This window comes from Leishmania panamensis (genome assembly GCF_000755165.1).
Source record: "Leishmania panamensis strain MHOM/PA/94/PSC-1 chromosome 18 sequence".
Taxonomy (NCBI): Eukaryota; Euglenozoa; class Kinetoplastea; order Trypanosomatida; family Trypanosomatidae; genus Leishmania; species Leishmania panamensis.
The window spans coordinates 268,288-285,729 of record NC_025863.1 but is presented as its reverse complement, the minus strand read 5'-3'; the positions used below and the strand labels follow the sequence as shown (position 1 = coordinate 285,729).

Here is a 17,442-nt window from a genome sequence, read left to right as displayed (position 1 = left end):
CGCCGTCATCTCCGTCTCCTGAAATCGAGGTGCGCCGACAGAGCAGCACCGCACCCCGTTAGACAGAGACGTCGCCGTCGTTCAGCGTGCGCCGCATCGGCCGCACATGACGAGAGGAGGCAGGGGCGGGAGGCTCAATATTTGTACACATTCGAAGTGTCCGCAGGGGTGCACGTCGGTCCGCTCGTCGTTCAGGAAAGGGTTCTCATCACAGCGCTCCACGCAGCAGCAGCGGTGGCAGGCCGCTTCTGCCGCTCTCGTCGGTCAAATGGGATACGTCTGTGGGCAGTAGCTGGCTACACAGTTGGTAGTGCTCGACTCTGCGGTCGAAAGAGGGAGTTGTGTGCGCTGCGCCGAGAATGTCCACGCTTTATGAGTATGTTAGCTGAGCAGTGGAGAAGTTATGCATATATGTACCCTCGCATGAAGAGAATTCTATTGCGGAGTAGGTGATAGGGATTAGGACCGTGTAGTTCTGTGCATATCTTCACTCTATTTACCCTCCAGGCCATGAGAAGAGGGTCATCTATCGATTTGCTCGTGTTTTATATTGTCTGCTTGGTGGAGCGCTTCCTCTGTTGCGCATAGTGAGGCGCCGGGCCCCAGGTGCTGCTCTTGCCGTATCGGTGCCCGAGTAGGCAGTAGAGGAAATGAGAAGAAAAGAGCAGTAGAGGAGTTGAAGCGATGAAACAAGAGAATAAGCTGGAGGGCATCAAGATGCCCTGGGAGTCGATCTCAGTGTCCAGACGCTCGTTTTTCTGGTATGTTCACGAGGGGGCTTTCAGCAGTCCAGGCACTGGCGGTAGATAAGCACCAAGCGGAGGGCGCAGCAGATTACACGGCTGACTGCGAAATTACCCAGATGAGGAATGGCAGAGAGGAACAGTGGGAGTCATGAGCGCGGGACTGAGGGAAGCGAGAGTTCCGTGCTGATCCAATGCTGGCCACGATGGCTGAGGCAGTCGTACAAAGCCCTGCAATGTTCGCAGAGAGTCGCTGGCCCTCCTTTTTTTTTTTTGTATTTTCGTCTCCTTCGTGCGCCTCTTTGCTGTTTATGATGATGATGATGATGAAGGCTTCGTAATGCACATGCGCGCACTCCTCCCCCCCCTCCTCTCTCTCTCTCCTTCTGAAGGCCCTTCTGTCGCACTTTCGCTGCTTATGGGTGTTTATACCGGGGACACCCACGTGTGTTGTGGCCGTCAATGATGCTGCCCGCACTCAATGGAAAGAAGAAGTGGAGACGGAGAGATCAAAGCCTCAGCACACAAACGTCAGCGTCGCACAGAAGAAGAGAACGCAGACACGCGCTCTCCTGGCCAGGCATACACGAGGGAGAAGACAAGCACACACACACACACGACGGTATAGAAAGAGTGTGGAAAAGAGGCAAATCATCGAAGAAGAGAGGAGGCGTATGGGCAGGTCAGCACTTGCGGAGGGTAGACGCGCATACAGATGAATTTTAACAGGTGGATAAACACAATAGTAGGCCTGCTTCGCCTGAACAGGAATCAGCCGAAGAAGAACAGGTCGGTGGAAAGTCACCCTGGCACCGATGGAGGCAAGGCCCCAGAGCGTGGGCCGGCCTCCACCATTTCCCTTTATTCTTCTCGTTGACCACGCGAAGGAGCGATACAAGGCCAAAGCAAACCACACAGAGAAAGAGAGAGAGAAAGAGTTTAGCTGGTCGGCATTGAAATGCGAAAGCCTACAGCACAAGCGAAGTACCAAACCGCAAGGGCGGAAAGAATGCTGCGGTAACTGTGAGAGAGAAGGGGAGGGGGAGCCGATGTTCAAAATGCTTCACAAGAGAAGGAAGCATACAAGAACAACACCCAAAGAAGAGAGGGGATATGCAGATCGTGAGCCGTGGCCTCCATTGCGTGGGAGAGAATCTCTATGTAGGTCAGAGTACTGTCCCTACTTACCCCGCATACAAGTACATTCATCGGCAGACAATGTCTTCTCTCCCCCTAGTGATCCTAAACGGTGCCTGGCTTATTTTATTCACCCATTTTTCTATTAGAGAGATTGCTGCGTCCTAGCGCAACAGTGGATCCGAGGCAATCGCCTGCACAAAGGACTAAGCGTGTGGATCGAAGTGGATAGACCGCACAGGAGTCGGAGGGAGAGGGAGAAGAAGAGCTACAGATCTCGAGGATACAGCGAGGGGAAAGGGAGCGCGAAAGAGAAAACAAACCTAAGGAAAAGCACAAGGAACGTGTGCGGGATACATGGGAGGGGTTGACACCAGGTAAAAAAAAAAATAGGCCATCAGCGCACCTGGAGGACAGAGAGCGCAAAAAAAAAAAACGCTCGAGTGTGCCCACAAGCACGACAGCCTTGCGGATGAGTGTTTTGGGTGAGCGTATCGCCTTCTTTCCCCCACGAGCTCTGTTATTGACGCTTATGTCGACACTAAAGGAGACACGTGGAGAGACACCTACTGCCTCTACTCGAGCTTTTAGTCACAGTGCATGCAGTGAGGAGGGACAGACGCCGCGGCGGAGTTCGTGGCCACTGTTCAGCCTCGACGCCTCGTTGGCTGCAACAGCGAAGATCCTTTCGCAGCTGATACTGTGTTGCTGTTCGCCAGCCATCCAGTACACTCTCGGCGACGGTGACGCGTTCACCTCAGCCGACCGGCTGCCAGATGCGTAGTTACCGCGAGAGCACGCCTCGTCCTTCTATGAAGCACCTAGAGTGGAGATGTCTTCGTTTCGCGGTGATGGCGCCTGCGACCCCTGTCAGCCCTTATTGATCACCACAGGGCGAGGAGGGTATGGGGAAAGCGGGTGTTGGAGGGTCGTAGTCTCCACCACCGATTCGCTCCGCTTAATCGTCTCGACGACTTCCTCAACCAGGCACATCAGCGGTGCTTTAGTCTCCGACTTGTCATCCGAGTGATCGCGGAGCGTCCACTCCCCGAGCATCGATGGCCGGAAGCTGACCACCACCGATAGCACACCGCACAGTGCGCCGCAGATCGAGCCAGCGAGGACGTCGTCGAAGTTATGGCGGTAGTCGGTCGTGCGGGAGATGGCGATGGTGATGGGGATAATCAGCGGAAGCAATGAAAGCGTGACAAGCCAAAGTCGGCCTCCCTTGAGAGTACGGAGAAGCCCCATGAGATACATGCACGGTGGAACATATCCCGAGAAGGCCGTGCCGCTATGACCAGAGGGAAAGGAGAGACGGCCCTCGCGCGCCGCCCGGCACTGCGCGTCGTGTGTCATCGTCGCCCAGTTGATTTCTGTAATGCCCTCTCTCCCCAGTCGGGAAAGGAAGTCGGGTCGGAGACGGCCGGCGTACAGCTTCGAGAGGTTCACCAACACAAAGGCCAACCCGATGCTCCACATATGCGCCAGTACCCAGCCGTTGACATGGAGCCACATGTTAAGCCTCCCAGCAGGGCGGCCCCAGCGCGTGAACAGCTCACCAGCAATGTACAGCACTGCAACCAAGACGACCGCGATTACCACTGAGTACATCGGGAATACTTCCTTCGTTGTGAAGGGGTGGCCAATAGTAGAGTCACTCCAGTCGACCTTGCGGCAGTGAGGTCTGACCGTGCTGCCCACCACAGAGGCTACGATAGCCATGATAGCGACAGCGAGGTAGTCGGGTGCCCGCCACAGGAAAAAGTGGTGTACAAGACGCTTGAGGGCCATGTTGGTTACAGTGAATGAGATTGGTGCTGCTATAGACTGGAGAAATCAGTGGATTGCTGAACGCAATACCGCTCCTCCGTTCAATAGTGCAAAGATCACCACTAGCTCGAAGAGCTTCGAGGAAAGAGGCAGTGGAGAACGACTGAAACGTAGTCACCCGCCCCCTTTTTTTCTGCTCTTCCTGCTCGCCTGTGAGTTGAGCAGAAACTTTTTCACGTGTACCACACAAAAAAAATTTCACCCAAACCAGAACACTAGTCACCAAAGGCCACCTAACGCGAAGCACAACGACACGCGCACGCACCCGTGTGGGGGCGAGGGGCAAGGCGCCAGAAGAAAAGCATTCGAGGAGGAGGAGGGGGAGAAGGCGCACCGTTTGGCTAAGAGGCGGGGCGGGTCGGGTGCCGGGGCGCATGAAGCCCCGCACACCTTCTACGCCTTTCGGCCCCTGGCAAGCAGGCAAAGAAGAGCGAGTGAGAGTGGCTCTCTTCTCTCTCTCTCTCGCCGCAGCCCATCGGAGATGCAAGAATGAGGTTCGATGGAGGATGGCGGAGGCTGCAACGTAAAGGCAGTAAAACACAAGCGACGGGGAGACTCCATGGTCGCCTCTCACACTGCGCACCACCAGGATGATTCCTGCCGCTGGGATGACTCGCTGGCTTGTTTTCATGCGTCTTTCTATCGTTCACAGAGCGCTACGCTTGCATAGATGCGCCGTAGAAGCTGGCACACACACACACACACACACTACGGCGTCGCTCTGGGGCTCGCTGCCCACAAACTCGCGTCCGTGCGCTTGGCTAGGCATAGTAGGCAAACCGGGGCGTCAACTGGCCCGTGCCATAATTCACCATCATTGTCGCCCTCACAGCAACCAAAGCGGTGAAGATGCCGATCAGGCTGCCTGCGAGGATGTCGTCGAAGTTATGGCGGTTATCACGCGTCCGCGATACCGCCACGGTGATGGGGAGGATGAGTGGAGTAAGACCGATCAGGATGCGCCACAACGACACACCGCTGAGGCGAAACGCATGCAGCGAGTGCAGCACGTAAAAGCAAAGCGGAACGAAGGCAGAGAAGCCCGCGCTGCTGTGGCCGGATGGAAACGATAGGCGGCCCTCGTTGGCCACAGTGCACCAGTCCACGCCCATGCTGCTGGCGTTGAAGCCCTCGTTGCGGAGGCGGGAAAGAAAGTCGGGCCGCAGTCGACCGGCGTAGACCTTCAGCGCGTTCACTATAATCACGGACAAGGCGACGGAGAAGGCCTGCAGCAGCACCCACATATGTGTGTAGAGGAGAAAGCGCTGCCACGGATGTGCAAGAGTGTATAGGTGCACTGCCTGCGGTTGGGTCGCGCTGTTGGCTGCGTGAGCAAGCGATACAGCAACAGCTCCCGATGATCTGCCGTCGTCGCCACGGCTGCCGCAGAGTTTCTCGGGCGGAGGCGACGCTGATAGATGGCAGGCAGGTGCAACGGCCGCCGTCTCAGAGCCAACCTGCACCTCCTGGGTTGGTTCGCGCCCGCTGGCCAAGTTCTGAGGCTTCGATGAGTCGGAAGAGAGCGCCAGGGGCGGTGCCTCGAAGTCGGAGCCATTGCCATCCGCTTTCATGCTCATCTCTGCCCCATCACCACCATGGCGTTGGCTCCCCATCAAAATCAGTGTGTGCTCCGCGTACGGTTCGTAGGCCAGAATTCCGCCGTGCCGGCGTGCAAGCCAGCAATGGCGCATCGCCTCACCGAGGACGTAGACGACAAGCGGCGCGGCGGAGATGATGAACAACGTCCATGTCGGGAACGCGGGGCTCTTGCTGAAGGGAAAGTTGATGCTCAGATCTGTCCACGAAAATTCCCGGCAGTACGGGCGCACCCTGCCCACGCCAAAGGCGATTAGGCCGCAGAGGATACACAGGAGATAGTCATGCAGCCGAAAGAAGAAGATAAAACGCAACACCTCGTTGAGGCGGAGCAACCCCATCTTTGCTCGTTTTGCCCGCTGCCTTCTTGTCAAGGAAGGGTGGGGGAGGGAAGCAGTAGAGGGCGGGATGGCAGAGCGGCGGGTCGCAGAACAGGGCCCAGACTCCAGCAATAATGGATTGGGGCTGCTTTGCGCGTGTGCGTGCGCAACCGAATGAGGTGCGTGTGAAAGGGCCGGCAAAGGGGCGCTACGGTGGCGGCTGGCACCCGGAGGGTGAAGGTAGACAAGATCACTATGGACGCGAGTGCCTCTGAAAGAACTGAAATAGAGAGCGAGGGGGAGCAAGAGGCCGATGGGTGACATGCGCGGGCATGCCATCTCAACGACGCCAGCCTAGGTGGCGGCAGCGTTTCTGCACCAGTAAGGGGGTGGTGAAGCACTGGCCGTGAAGAGGAGACGGGGACCACCTCATGGTCTCTGCGCCTCCTTTTCTCCGGCCGATCGTGCGCCACCGCGCACTTCTGAAGTGGCACAGCGAAGAAAACGACACCGGCCATCCCCCGGCGAATGCAAAGCACACAGGAGATGAACGGGCGAGCAGGCATAGGCGCCTCTTCTCGCTTATCCTTCGCGCTGGGGCGAGTACACCACCCCGAAAACTCGAACGCACCGGCGATGTTGCCTGCATCAACCCCCACAGCTATGCGAGCGGTGCGTGCGTGCGGGGTTGGGCATCGGGTATGCGTTTGCGTTCGAGATTGTTTCTCTTTCACCACACACCTTCACTTGGTGCATTCTTCTGCTCCTCGCCCTGACGCACACTCTCCCCACCCCCCACCCCCCATACACACACTTTCCTCGTTGGTGTCGCCGCCAGAGCTGAGCACACCGTGGCCAAGCACTACACAGCAAGAAGGTAGGGAAGTGGGGTATTGGGGTGGGGGACTGGGGCCTCGCACCACGGCAGCAGGGAAAAGAGCAAACGACAGGAAGAGGGGATGAGGGATAGACCCGAACTCCAGCACACGCGCAACAAGGTGCATAGGTCTGCCCAGCCCCTGCTGACCTCGACAAGGTCCATAATACTGTGCTTCTCCGCCCTTGTAGAGCGGGAGAGGTGGCCAGGCAAACGGCTCTCGTCTTCAAGCACCGCTATCCTCGCATGCCCAGGAGCACCAGCAGCATGGCGGCATCGATGCTCGAGAAATGAACACACACACACACACACACATACTTAAGCAGAGACACATAATCACACACATTTGTGCATGCACCACTCCGAGGTAGCCGGGAGGAGCGAGTAGAGGAGTTGTTCTGCTTTCTGTTGCGTGTATTGACTGTTGTGCAGCAGGAGGGTATCCCCGCACCTCCTCTAGACGGTTACAGGTCCATCGCTTAGTGACAAGTAGCCGTAGACATGGGACCTACGGCGCTGGGACGGATCAGCTATCGGGGCACGTCGCCTGTATCAAGTCGTCGTCATCACCGCCCCTAGCAGATCGTATCACAGGCGCTCCCGTCATTTCAGGTGCCACTTGGTGCACTCCTTGGGGTGGTGAGGGATCCCCATCAATGGGCGATGAGTGCCCTGTGAGATTCATTCGAGTCACGTTAACAGTCTGCCCGTCGCATGAGCGGCGCTGACTTGTTCGCTGTTGCAGGTCGCTTGGGCGTATCATCATCGAGTGGCCGACTGCCGGTATCATGGAGGTGGGGGAAAAGCGCTTTGACTGTGCTAGGTTGTAGGGATCTGGTCTTATCATCACCGAAAGTGGTACGGTATTGGCAGCGATAGGTGTCTACTCGGTGTCTCCCTACCCAGAGCGGGGGTACTGAGCCCCGATACTACTCACTGAGGTGCCCTACTTCATTAGGGCAGGCTACTACGACACGGATGAAAAAAGGGCTTTCGTTGAAAAGCTTAGTACGAATAATTGAAGCACAGGGGCGAGAGAATACACCCCCCAAATCGGAATAAGGTAGGCCCCGGAGTAGAGCCGACGACCTGATGAAAGCGCCTTCCCTTCACTTGCTGTAGCTGCACCCTGGCACCTGCAAGGACTGTGCGTATCTGTAAAGTTGTGAAGGGCGAAGCAAGACGAGGGAGCTGCTGGTGCAGTCCCCTGTGTGCGTGTGTGCGCAAGTGTGTCTGCAGCACCGTCCCCAAGAGAGTACGAGGATGACGAGAGACGAGGGAGAGAGGGCGTCTACGACGACGAGTGTCATCTCGGACGCATCGATTCAATCCTTACGGTACATGTCTCCTGTCTATCTCACCTCCTCGCACATCCATAAACGCTAATAGTACTCTATCCCATTCTCTGATTGAGAGTTACAGCAAACTCTTGTCGTTCAGGAAGCGGTTCACCATGTACAGCGCCACCTCCGGCTGATCCATCGGCAGTAGGTGGCCAGCTTCGTAGACGCGCACAAAGCTAAAGTTAGCGTACTTGCGCTCCTGGCCAGCCCAGCGACCGTTGACAGCGAACTCAACATCCGGCGCGGCGTTAAACTGCGCATTACCAGGCCACTCCAGTGCCTTGACCCACGCCTTGTTGCCCAGCCAGTTACACGCATAGTCCATGTCACCGGCATAGATCAGCACACGGATCCCGGCGGCCAGTAATGGAGGAATCGTCCAGTTAAAGTTGCGCATGTAGTCCTTCTCGAAGAGTTCGGTGACTCCGCTGTTGCACGTGGTCCACTGCGCCTCAGCGCTAACGCCCAGCGACGCCTGTACGGCCCGGCTCTGGTAAAAATTGATGGTGTGCTCCATCGGGTAGCAGAGGTCACCGAGGCACGGCTTGCGAATGTCGTAGCGGTTTCGGCTGGTCTCGAAGTAGCTCCACGTGTACTCACTACAAAGCGCGGCGGCCACGCTGCACGACACATTTGTGTCGTCAGGCCATGAGTTGCACTCCTTCGTCTTCTCTAAGCAGCCCGGCAGCAGCGAGAGCATCTCCTCGTACGCCTGCTCGGTAATGCAGGGTGCACCCAGACTCTCCTTGCACCAGTGGTAAGCGGTTTCGGCGTAGAAGGGGAGCTGTGTGTACGGGTCCGTGAGGCCGTTGCCGACGCCGATGCCCTTAAGATTGATGTGCGGGCCATCACCGTGCAGGTTGCCCATGAGGACACGGTAGGCCACTGACGGAACATAGTGCCCACCATAGCTCTCACCAATGATATAGAGGTCGTTCGCACCGGTAATCGACGGTGACGTGAAGCGGCTCGCGAATCCCTGCAGGAAGTTGTACATGTCCTCCGCAACCTCACTCTCATTGTGCGCCCAGTTGGCCTTATCGCCATACGAGTAGCCCACACCGGTCGGCTGGTCCACGAACAACAAGTACGCCTCGTCGTTCCACCCATGGGTGTTGTAGTAGAGTTCACCAGACGTCTCGTTCATCATGCAGGGGCCGAGCTCCGTGAGCAAGGCCATGCTGGAGCTGCACCCAGGACCGCCCGTCATCCACAGGATCACTGGCGGCGGGTGACCGCTGGATGGCCACCTACGGGGGCTGAACAGCCAGAAGAAGTAGTGCTTCAGCGTGTTATTGATGCCGGGAATTTGGATATAGCCGCTCGACTGCATCACTGAGCCATCACACTCCGCGTAGCCGTGATGTGGCACACTTGCGTCAACGGTGCCCAGGCACGTAAAGGGCACCGTCGCCACTAGCAGCGCGACCAGCAGCGCTGTCTTCGAGTGAGAAGCTGTCATTGGCGACGTACTGCGAGGAAAGAGAGAGGAGGACACGCAAGAGGAATCATAGAATGGAAGCCAAAGAGTGGTGGATGGGGAGGACGTAGTGCTACTCGAGCCGCGTGTGTCGCTGGAACACACCCACTCACATAGTAAACAGCAAGGTACTGTTTCGCTGATTTTGTACAGGTTTTAGCAAGAGTGTAGCGAGAGAAGGTCGCTCGAGGAGAGGAGGACAGACGGTCATGTAGCAGCGGGTGCAAGATGACGTAGTGGGCAAATGGGGAGAGGGTGAGTAGGAGGGGAAGCCAAGGAGCGCTACAGAGAGAAGCCTTTTCTCCTGCTCCTCCTCCCCCCTGCCCTTCTCCTTACTGGCCCTCTGTTCTTTCCTTGTATGTGGGTGTGTTTAGTGTGTTGTTGCTCGGGGTAGAGGTTTTCAGGTTATGGGGTGCGCAGGGAGACAGAGAGACAGACAGACAGACAGACAGAGAGAGAGAGAGGGCGAGAGAGCACCCGAAAGAAGGGTGGTGGGGATAATGCTGCCTGTGGGGCCGCAACCTTGCCAAAGGAGAGTCAACGAAAAACGACACAGAAGGGGCACACAAAGCCTCCACACACACACACATATATATATATATATAGCGGTTACCAGAGAAAAAGAGCGGGGCAGGGGGGAGGGCTAGGAGGGGTTGCGTGCAGTCTGGAAACAATGACAGATGTGGCCTGCGCCTTCTCTCACTGTGGCGCACCAGAGAGGACGTGGAACAGGCGTGTGTGTGTGTGTGTGTGTACTGAGAGGAGAGCAGGTCAAGCGGTAGTGAGGAAGCGATATGGGGCTAACGGCAGGACCGGAAAAAAAAGAAGAGAGAAGTGCAAATCTCGTTTTTATTGTTGTGGTTCTTTTTTGGCTGCTGCGTCGCTCTACCCCCACCCCCTCTCTCCACTGCTGCAATGACGCACATCGGTAGGTACGAGGGAAACCATTGCCGCAAAGCGTGGCGCAGTCCATGTGCACACACACACACACACACACACACACACACCAGCGCTCCTACGTACACGTACTGGCATTCTAGCGAGATGGGAAAGGAGGAGGGCGATGAACCACCACCCGTGCTTCTCTCTCTCTGTGTGGGTGGCTATTTTCGGTATTGGAGGAGGGGGGGCCAAAGTAGGTATGAAGGCGGATTGGCATTGACAACAGCACCACCCCCTCAGTACTCCTCAGGAGGAAAGTCGCCCACCTTCACCTGATCGGGGCGCATCACACCGCCGTACAGGGGCAAGCATTCAAACAGTGTCACCCCTTTAACAGTGCCGTTGGATTTGCCGACTGGCTCGTCAAACTCGACGCCGACCCAGTACCCCGGCTTCAGTGCGGCAACGCGTCCAACGTACCGCACCGTGCCGAAGCGCTCGCCGGGTTGGCAGCAGCAGCGGTCACCTACCTTCATTTTCTCAGCTTCAGCTTTGTAGCTGTCATCGTCCGGTCCGGTCGGCACCTCGATGCCAGCCTTCGTCATCTCCTCGCGCTGCAGGGCGAGCATGCGCTCCTTGTAGGCGCGGAGGTTGTCGGGCCGCTTAAGCCACTCTTCGTCTGTCATTACGTACTTCTCCACCTTCGATACATCGTCGTAGTTCTCCACCTGCGCGGTAGGTCGAAGGTCGACGACGTGGACGCGATACCCTGTCTCGCATCCATAAAAGCCAAGCAGTTTCTCATCCTTCATGTCACCCTCTACCTTGCAGTCGCGGGTGTCGTACAGCTCTAGTCGAATCTGCTCCGCCGGGATGCCGAACCGAGAGTACATGTCGTCTTTAATGCTCTGTACTGTCTGTGCAAGTCCGTAGGACTTCTCCGGTACCACACGCTGGCTCGCCGAGTGGGTGATGGCCACCTTAACAACAGACATGGGTTCTTGCCTGTGCAGTGCGACTTGTGAGAGGGGAAGGGCGCACGCGCGCTATCGAGTGAATTGACAGGGTGTTGCGAGTGCAGCGCAGGAAAAGGCATGAGCAAGTTGGTGGTGGTGGTGGTGGTGGTGGTAAGCGCGTCAGCGTAGATGACGACTGTACAACACTCTGCACTTCTGTATGGCATAACCGTGCATTTGCAGCCGCATGTTCTGCAACATCTTCTTCTGTTCGAACCACACGCACAAGTTTTCTCTGTTGTTGTTGTTGTTGTTGTTGTTGTGCGTGCGCGAGCAGCGGAGAGAGAGAAACGAACCTGTACGTGCAGTGGCCAAAATCGCGGCTACGGCGGTGGTGATGGTGGGTTCGTGGTGGGATTCCCCCCTTGTGTGTGTGTGTGTGTGCATGCTAAAAGCTGTGCAAGTGATACATACACCAGCAAAAAAAAGAAGCTGATGGTGCGTCCAAGTCCGGAGATAGCACTGGGGTGGCGGCATAAGGGAGAGAGAAAATGAGCATAGCATCTACGAGAGCAGGGTACACAACCGCTTGCAGCGCCATCGCACTTTCGCAAGTCGGCGTTGGTACCCGACGCACCTTCCTCTTCCACCAAACTCGATCCCCCCCTGCGCATCCCATCGACAACTACTTCAGCTACCAGTCCCCTCCCACCTCCCTCCAGGCCCACGAATACACACATACATGTACACAACGGCGCGTGCGCTAGCAACATGCAGGCCAACAAAGCACAAAGAAAAAGCGAAATTCGCCACAGATACTAATATACATCCCGCCCCTCCCTGATTCAAGCTCGTGGGTCGACCAAGGCCCTGAGCACACGTGCATGGGTGGACGATCAGGGCGGGTGATAGGTAAACATGCCGTGGTCCACTAAAGCAACTGGTGCTTCGATGGCTTCAGCACCAGTACCGAACGGTGCGATCACTACTGCCGCTGACGAGGAAGCGATGACTTGAGAGGTCGAACGCCACGCTCTGCACCGGGCCTTCATGACCCACCATCTCTGTCACCACCGACTCCTCCACATCGATGATCTTGATGGTACCGTCGTCGCTGGCGACCGCGACGTTGTGACCGCCGCCGTCCACTGCGACGCAGTTGGCCGGCAGCGGTCCGCATTCGACGCGGAGAAGCTGCACCATGCAGCGGGCATCCCAGATAACGACAGCGCCTTGGGTGTCGCAGGAGGCGAAGAGGGATCTCCCCACCGGCCCGGCTGCCACGGATAACACGGCGCCACGATGGCCAGTGAAGGACTGTGCCTTGGTGCCTTGCCGGGCGTCCCAGACGGCAACGCACTTATCTGCGCTGCCCGTGAGCAGCAGATTTGTGTACGGCAGCCAGCTGACAGTGTTCACTGCATCCTGGTGCCCTCGCAGTGTTTGCCGGCACACGCCCCGCTCCACGTCCCACACACGCGCCGTCTTGTCCAGCGCCGCACTCGCCAACAGAAGGCCGGTTTCCTGGAACTCGAGGTCCCAGACACTGTTTGTGTGGGCGCTAAGTGTGGCGGCGCAGCGGTTACTCGCAAAATCCCAGAGTTTGACCGTCTTGTCTCCCGAGCCGGTGGCGAGCATGGTGCCGCGCGGGTGCACGCCAACGCACGAGATCCAGTTGCTGTGACCCTGCCCAGAGACGATGGCGTCCCCAGCAGGCAGCGTTGACAGCCGCCAGCTGCCATCGTCGCTGCCACTCGCCACGACTGGCTTGAAGGGGTGCAGCGCGACACTTGTAACTGCCATCGTGTGCGCCTGGAAAGAGGACTGCTCTACCCATTCACTTGCTGGGGACTCACCGGATGGGAAGCCCGGCTGCCCACCGTCAGCGTTGCCCGAAAAGGGCGCGGCAGCAGTTTGCCCATGGGGGTGCAAGCGATCGTCAAGGGGCCACACAAATCCGTCTGTTTCTGCATCGGCCGTCTTCGTGTTCGCTGGAGACGGCGACGACGCAAGGCGACGACGCGAGGCCACGTTTGACTGGCCGCTCGCGTGCGACGACTTCCAGTTGCCAGCGCGATGGTTTGCAGTTGGGGGTTTAGGCCTCATGGAGGTACCGCCAAATGCTTCCTGCTGCTGCTGTCCTTCCAGCTCCGCCACCCGCGCCTCGAGCTGCTCCTTCTCTCTTCGCAGCTTGTCGCGCTCGATTGTCAGGAGCGACTTCGCCTTTAGGAGCTGCTCGCACCGAATGCGGGACTCCGTCAACGTCGGGTTCACCAGCTCAGCATGCTGGCCTGCCTGCCTCAGAAGACGACTGAGGCGGGCGTTCTCCTGCACTACACGCTGGTGGCTTGTGCGATGATACTCACGGTCCTTCTTCGCTTGCGTCCACTGCTGCATGACACGCGTGTTCAGCTCTGCATGCTGGCGCAGCTCGCGCTCCAGCAGCTCGATGCGGTTCTGCAGCGCCATCGCCTCGTGGTAGTTGTCCGGGACCATTGGATTTTCCAGCGAGACGTCGATGCTACCAATGCCGCCGCCAGCCTTGCAATACCACTCGCTCTCAAAAGTCTGCAGGGTGCGCGTCATGCCGTTACGATAGAAGAAGTTTCGAACAAAGTCATCCATCACCTCTGGCACCCGCAGCAGCTGTGCCGTGGGTGGCGGTGGAAGGTCAAGCTGCTTCTGCATCTGAACGGAGTGCCGGAGGGTGTCGAGGTCCATGTCGTCAGCATCGTGCACGGCCGCCATTCGGCTTACAGCAGGGTTGGAGGACGGGCCCCCAGCTGCTTCAGTGATGACGTCGGTCGGGGTCGTGTGACTCATGTATGCGACCTCTTGATCGTGTGGATTTAGCAAGCGAGCTAGAGAGGGAGAGCCAGTGAGCAGCGGTGAGGGTAAGGAAGAGAGAGGGGTTCTAAATGCCGCCGTGGCTATATATGCAGCCTTGTATGGATGAGCGCGTCTGTGTGTATGTCCGTGTGCCTGTGGGTGGAGGGGGGGGGGAGGGGAAGGAGTGGCAAGAGAAGAAGTGGGACGTGCGCCACTCTCGAAAATGACGATACGGCCCTTCGGGTTCCCTTGCGTGGGCTACAGAGGCACAAATGTTACGTGAGAGCGAAGAAGCGGGAGACAGAGAGAGGGACCAGAGTGAAAAAAAAAAGCCTGTGGATGCCGTGGGTACCGAGGGAGAGTGAGATGAGTTCGGGAACACGTCTGAGAGGCAGTGCAGAGATGTCGTCGTGTCCCTCTTCCCCCCCCCTCCCTCCCTCGCCCTCTTTCCACACACAAAAAGTCCAAATCACATAAAACACACAAAAAATGGAGCGCGTCACCGGCGCTCATGAAGTCGAGACATGCCAAACCTCCGTTTGGAGAGAGAGAGAGGGGGGGAGGCTCAAACATGGATCTCAGGAGGCGGGAGAGTGCGCAGCCCTCGGCCTTGTCTCGCTCGTGCTGCACACTTCGCCGAAGTGGAGAGGAGAAGCGGGTCGGTGGTGCTCTTGGTATGAGGGTGAGCATCACCGAGATCCAAAGGGAAAGCGGTGCGGCGCTGTGCAGGGCTAGCCGTCGTCTGTCGCCTGGAAGTCTTGTGAATGGACCGCGCGGTGTAGCCCCAACCCTTCACCCTTCTCTTCGTCTTGGCAGGGGGTGCCCCCCATCACCAGCATAGCGGCATTTGTGGGTTGAAGACAGCGGGACAGCATACCGGATGTGATCAAGGAAGACCTCGTTGAACCCCTTACACAAAAAAGAGCGCACTGACGTGGCACTCTTGGATACCATAGGCATCCCTACACGCTCCCACATAGGCGCTTATCTACAAGCGCGAGGACAGATGTGAGGAGGTCAAGTAAAATCCCAGTGCGCGCCCCGCGCGGTATCGAAGAGTGCGCGGACAATGCAGCAGAAAGGCAAAGTGCCGCATACGCGGGGGTGGGAGGAAGGACGAAAGGGACGAAACGAGAAAGGAGAGGTCGACGGCGTTAGTCAGTTGGTACAGGAGAGAGAGAGACAGGAAAGGAGTTGAAGACGAGCGAAAGACATCCTCTCACCCTGTGCAGAACCTCGTGTGCAGACATCACTGGAGAGTGAATGGAGAGAGAGATGACACCGCGAGCGCCCATCCGAGTAGGAAATGCGCACATACACACACACTTGACGGCTGTGAAACGACGACGAAAAAGCGAGGGGAGGGTCAAGAGCAGCCTGTAAGAGTGGCAGCGCTGTTTTGCAAGGCGTCACCACCCTCCTCCTCACGTAGGCGACTGCGAAGCTCTACTTCTTTTCGAGAGTCATGGGAGAGCCCGAACAGGAGCTTCAGTGCGTCTTACTAGCCCTCCCCCTGACTATCTCGAGGCCATCGCTGCACTCCCGCCCTCCGACCCTCCCCCATCTCCACTGGCCCAACCCCATCGCCCAGCTCCCACGTATTCCATGCTTTGGTGTAGTTGCTGCTTTCTCTTTCCCTTTTCGTGTCTCTGTGGGTTTGTAGAGTCGTTCTGTGCAAGGCGATAGTGATCAGGTGAAGGGATTCAGCACCACAGCCGCTGCCAAATGCCCACTGCCGCCCCGCATGCCGACGCAGGCACACGCTGTCGTGGCACTCTTCGATGAGCGGAAGCAAAAACCCAAGCGTCAAGGGTAGCGGAGTGATTTGGGGAAGCAGGAGAGAAGCGAACACAGGGAGGAAGCCCCACAGCCCGGTGGCTGGGCGCTTCGTGTAAGGTACACGTCGGAAGTTGAATGAAAGGGCACAGGCACACACGCAGAGAGGCCACGAGCACTCGTCCCCACATTTCACACCTGACGCATGCTCTGTCGTATCGCGTGCCCGTTCCCTTTCTTCTCTCTTCCCGCCGTTGTCAGTGTAGCGGAGCATTCAAGGGCAGTTGCCAATACATGGGAAGGTGGCTCATGCGCTGCAGCGCCTCGTTGCACGCAGAAAAGCAGCGGCACCCAAACCAACCGCGGTTGGCGCTCAGCGGTGACGGGTGCACATTCTCCAGAACAACGTGCCGACTTGCATCTATGAGCCTCTTTTTCTGCTGTGCGTAGCCGCCCCAGAGCAGAAACACGAGCCGGTTGGGATGGTGTTGGGAGAGGTGCTGAATGACGGCGTCGGTGAAGGCAGCCCACCCACTAGTTTTGCTGTGCGAGTTGGCCTTGTGAGCCTCAACAGTCAGAGTCGCGTTGAGCATCAGCATCCCCTGCTCCGACCAGCTCTGCAGGTAGCCGTGCTTTGGTGCCTGAAAACCCGCAATGTCTGTCGTGAGCTCCTTGTATATGTTGCGCAGACTCGGCGGAAGCGGCACTTCGGGCAAGACGGAGAAGCAGAGCCCATGCGCTTGGTGAAGATCGTGGTACGGGTCCTGGCCGAGCAGGACCACCTTCAAACCTCGAAACGGACAGCTGTTGAAAGCGTTGAAGATGTCCGCGGCGGGCGGCAGTATGACTCTGCCCTTTTCCTTCTCCTCATCGAGAAAGCGTTCAATGCGGATAAAAGCACCCTTTCGCCACGAATCAGCCGTAATGGGAGCCAAGAAGTCCCTCCACTCAGGGTTGGTGATGAGGCCGGCAAGCCAACGGCTACTGCTGACGGAGGAGGCAGCGGCAGCAGAGCCAGCAGGTGCAGTAGTGCTTCTGGAGGCATTCTTCGCCTCCTCAATGACACCGTCCTGTTCCTGCTGGGGCCGTGTTGGCCCGGGCAGTGGGACTGACACACTCGCATCGAGGTCAATCGCGTCATCTCTAGAGGCACCCTTCAGGTTATCACTTTCGCGTTCTCTGGAGCTACTGCGGCGATGACTGCTCTCACACTGTGTCTTGGCGTACTTTCTAGGCGGGGAGTCCGTCCGGAGCGTGATGTTCTGGTCGTTCGAAGTCGAGGACAGCTGCCGCTCTCTACCTGCGGCAGCGGTCGCGGTGGCGGCGGTTGTGCCGCTACTTGTGCCCTTCCACATAAGATCAAAGAGTGTTTTCTGCATTTCCCCCTTCTTTGTCCATGTCTGCGCGCGTGTGTGTGTGTGTGTGTGTGTGCGTGTGGGTGCTCAGCGTCTCTTTCACCGTGCCCGCGCGGTGCCTCTACAGCTGAGGAGAAAGAGCTCCTACAACAGGACGATGCTGGATAAGTATCGTAGTACGATGGCGATACACGCACACACAGACAGCCATGAGTGTGTAGACCAAGTAAGATGCAGACAGGAGAGAGCAATAGTATTCGCAGAAAGGAGAAGGAGAGAATCGAGCGAGTGGGGGCTGAGGAAAACAGTCCCCTT

The 17,442-nt window shown here is 57.6% G+C and overlaps 6 protein-coding genes and 1 pseudogene across 7 annotated transcripts, besides 1 other annotated feature; all 7 read right to left on the bottom strand.

Annotated features, from left to right (window-relative positions):
* Window positions 1-5: 5 nt before the first annotated feature.
* Window positions 6-72, bottom strand: LPMP_18snoRNA1 (annotated as a pseudogene). The gene has a single exon. The product of its transcript is annotated as an H/ACA-like snoRNA (small nucleolar RNA).
* Window positions 73-2,750: 2,678 nt separating this feature from the next.
* Window positions 2,751-3,674, bottom strand: LPMP_180710 (phosphatidic acid phosphatase/haloperoxidase, putative; the record flags this gene model as incomplete). The annotated part of the gene is made up of 1 exon (XM_010699603.1): window positions 2,751-3,674. One exon carries the CDS (start codon window positions 3,672-3,674, stop codon window positions 2,751-2,753), a length of 924 nt encoding a protein of 307 aa, XP_010697905.1.
* An 800-nt stretch (window positions 3,675-4,474) lies between these two features.
* Window positions 4,475-5,968, bottom strand: LPMP_180700 (phosphatidic acid phosphatase, putative; the record flags this gene model as incomplete). Its single annotated transcript, XM_010699602.1, has 1 exon — window positions 4,475-5,968. One exon carries the CDS (start codon window positions 5,966-5,968, stop codon window positions 4,475-4,477), a length of 1,494 nt encoding a protein of 497 aa, XP_010697904.1.
* Window positions 5,969-6,949: 981 nt separating this feature from the next.
* Window positions 6,950-7,466: a repeat region.
* Window positions 7,467-7,922: 456 nt separating this feature from the next.
* Window positions 7,923-9,311, bottom strand: LPMP_180690 (serine carboxypeptidase (CBP1), putative; the record flags this gene model as incomplete). Its single annotated transcript, XM_010699601.1, has 1 exon — window positions 7,923-9,311. One exon carries the CDS (start codon window positions 9,309-9,311, stop codon window positions 7,923-7,925), a length of 1,389 nt encoding a protein of 462 aa, XP_010697903.1.
* A 1,196-nt stretch (window positions 9,312-10,507) lies between these two features.
* LPMP_180680 (tubulin-specific chaperone, putative) lies at window positions 10,508-11,206 on the bottom strand (the record flags this gene model as incomplete). Its single annotated transcript, XM_010699600.1, has 1 exon — window positions 10,508-11,206. One exon carries the CDS (start codon window positions 11,204-11,206, stop codon window positions 10,508-10,510), a length of 699 nt encoding a protein of 232 aa, XP_010697902.1.
* Window positions 11,207-12,124: 918 nt separating this feature from the next.
* Window positions 12,125-13,990, bottom strand: LPMP_180670 (hypothetical protein; the record flags this gene model as incomplete). The annotated part of the gene is made up of 1 exon (XM_010699599.1): window positions 12,125-13,990. One exon carries the CDS (start codon window positions 13,988-13,990, stop codon window positions 12,125-12,127), a length of 1,866 nt encoding a protein of 621 aa, XP_010697901.1.
* A 2,039-nt stretch (window positions 13,991-16,029) lies between these two features.
* LPMP_180660 (uracil-DNA-glycosylase, putative) lies at window positions 16,030-17,151 on the bottom strand (the record flags this gene model as incomplete). Its single annotated transcript, XM_010699598.1, has 1 exon — window positions 16,030-17,151. The coding sequence occupies one exon, from the start codon at window positions 17,149-17,151 to the stop codon at window positions 16,030-16,032; it is 1,122 nt and encodes a 373-aa protein (XP_010697900.1).
* Window positions 17,152-17,442: the final 291 nt, after the last annotated feature.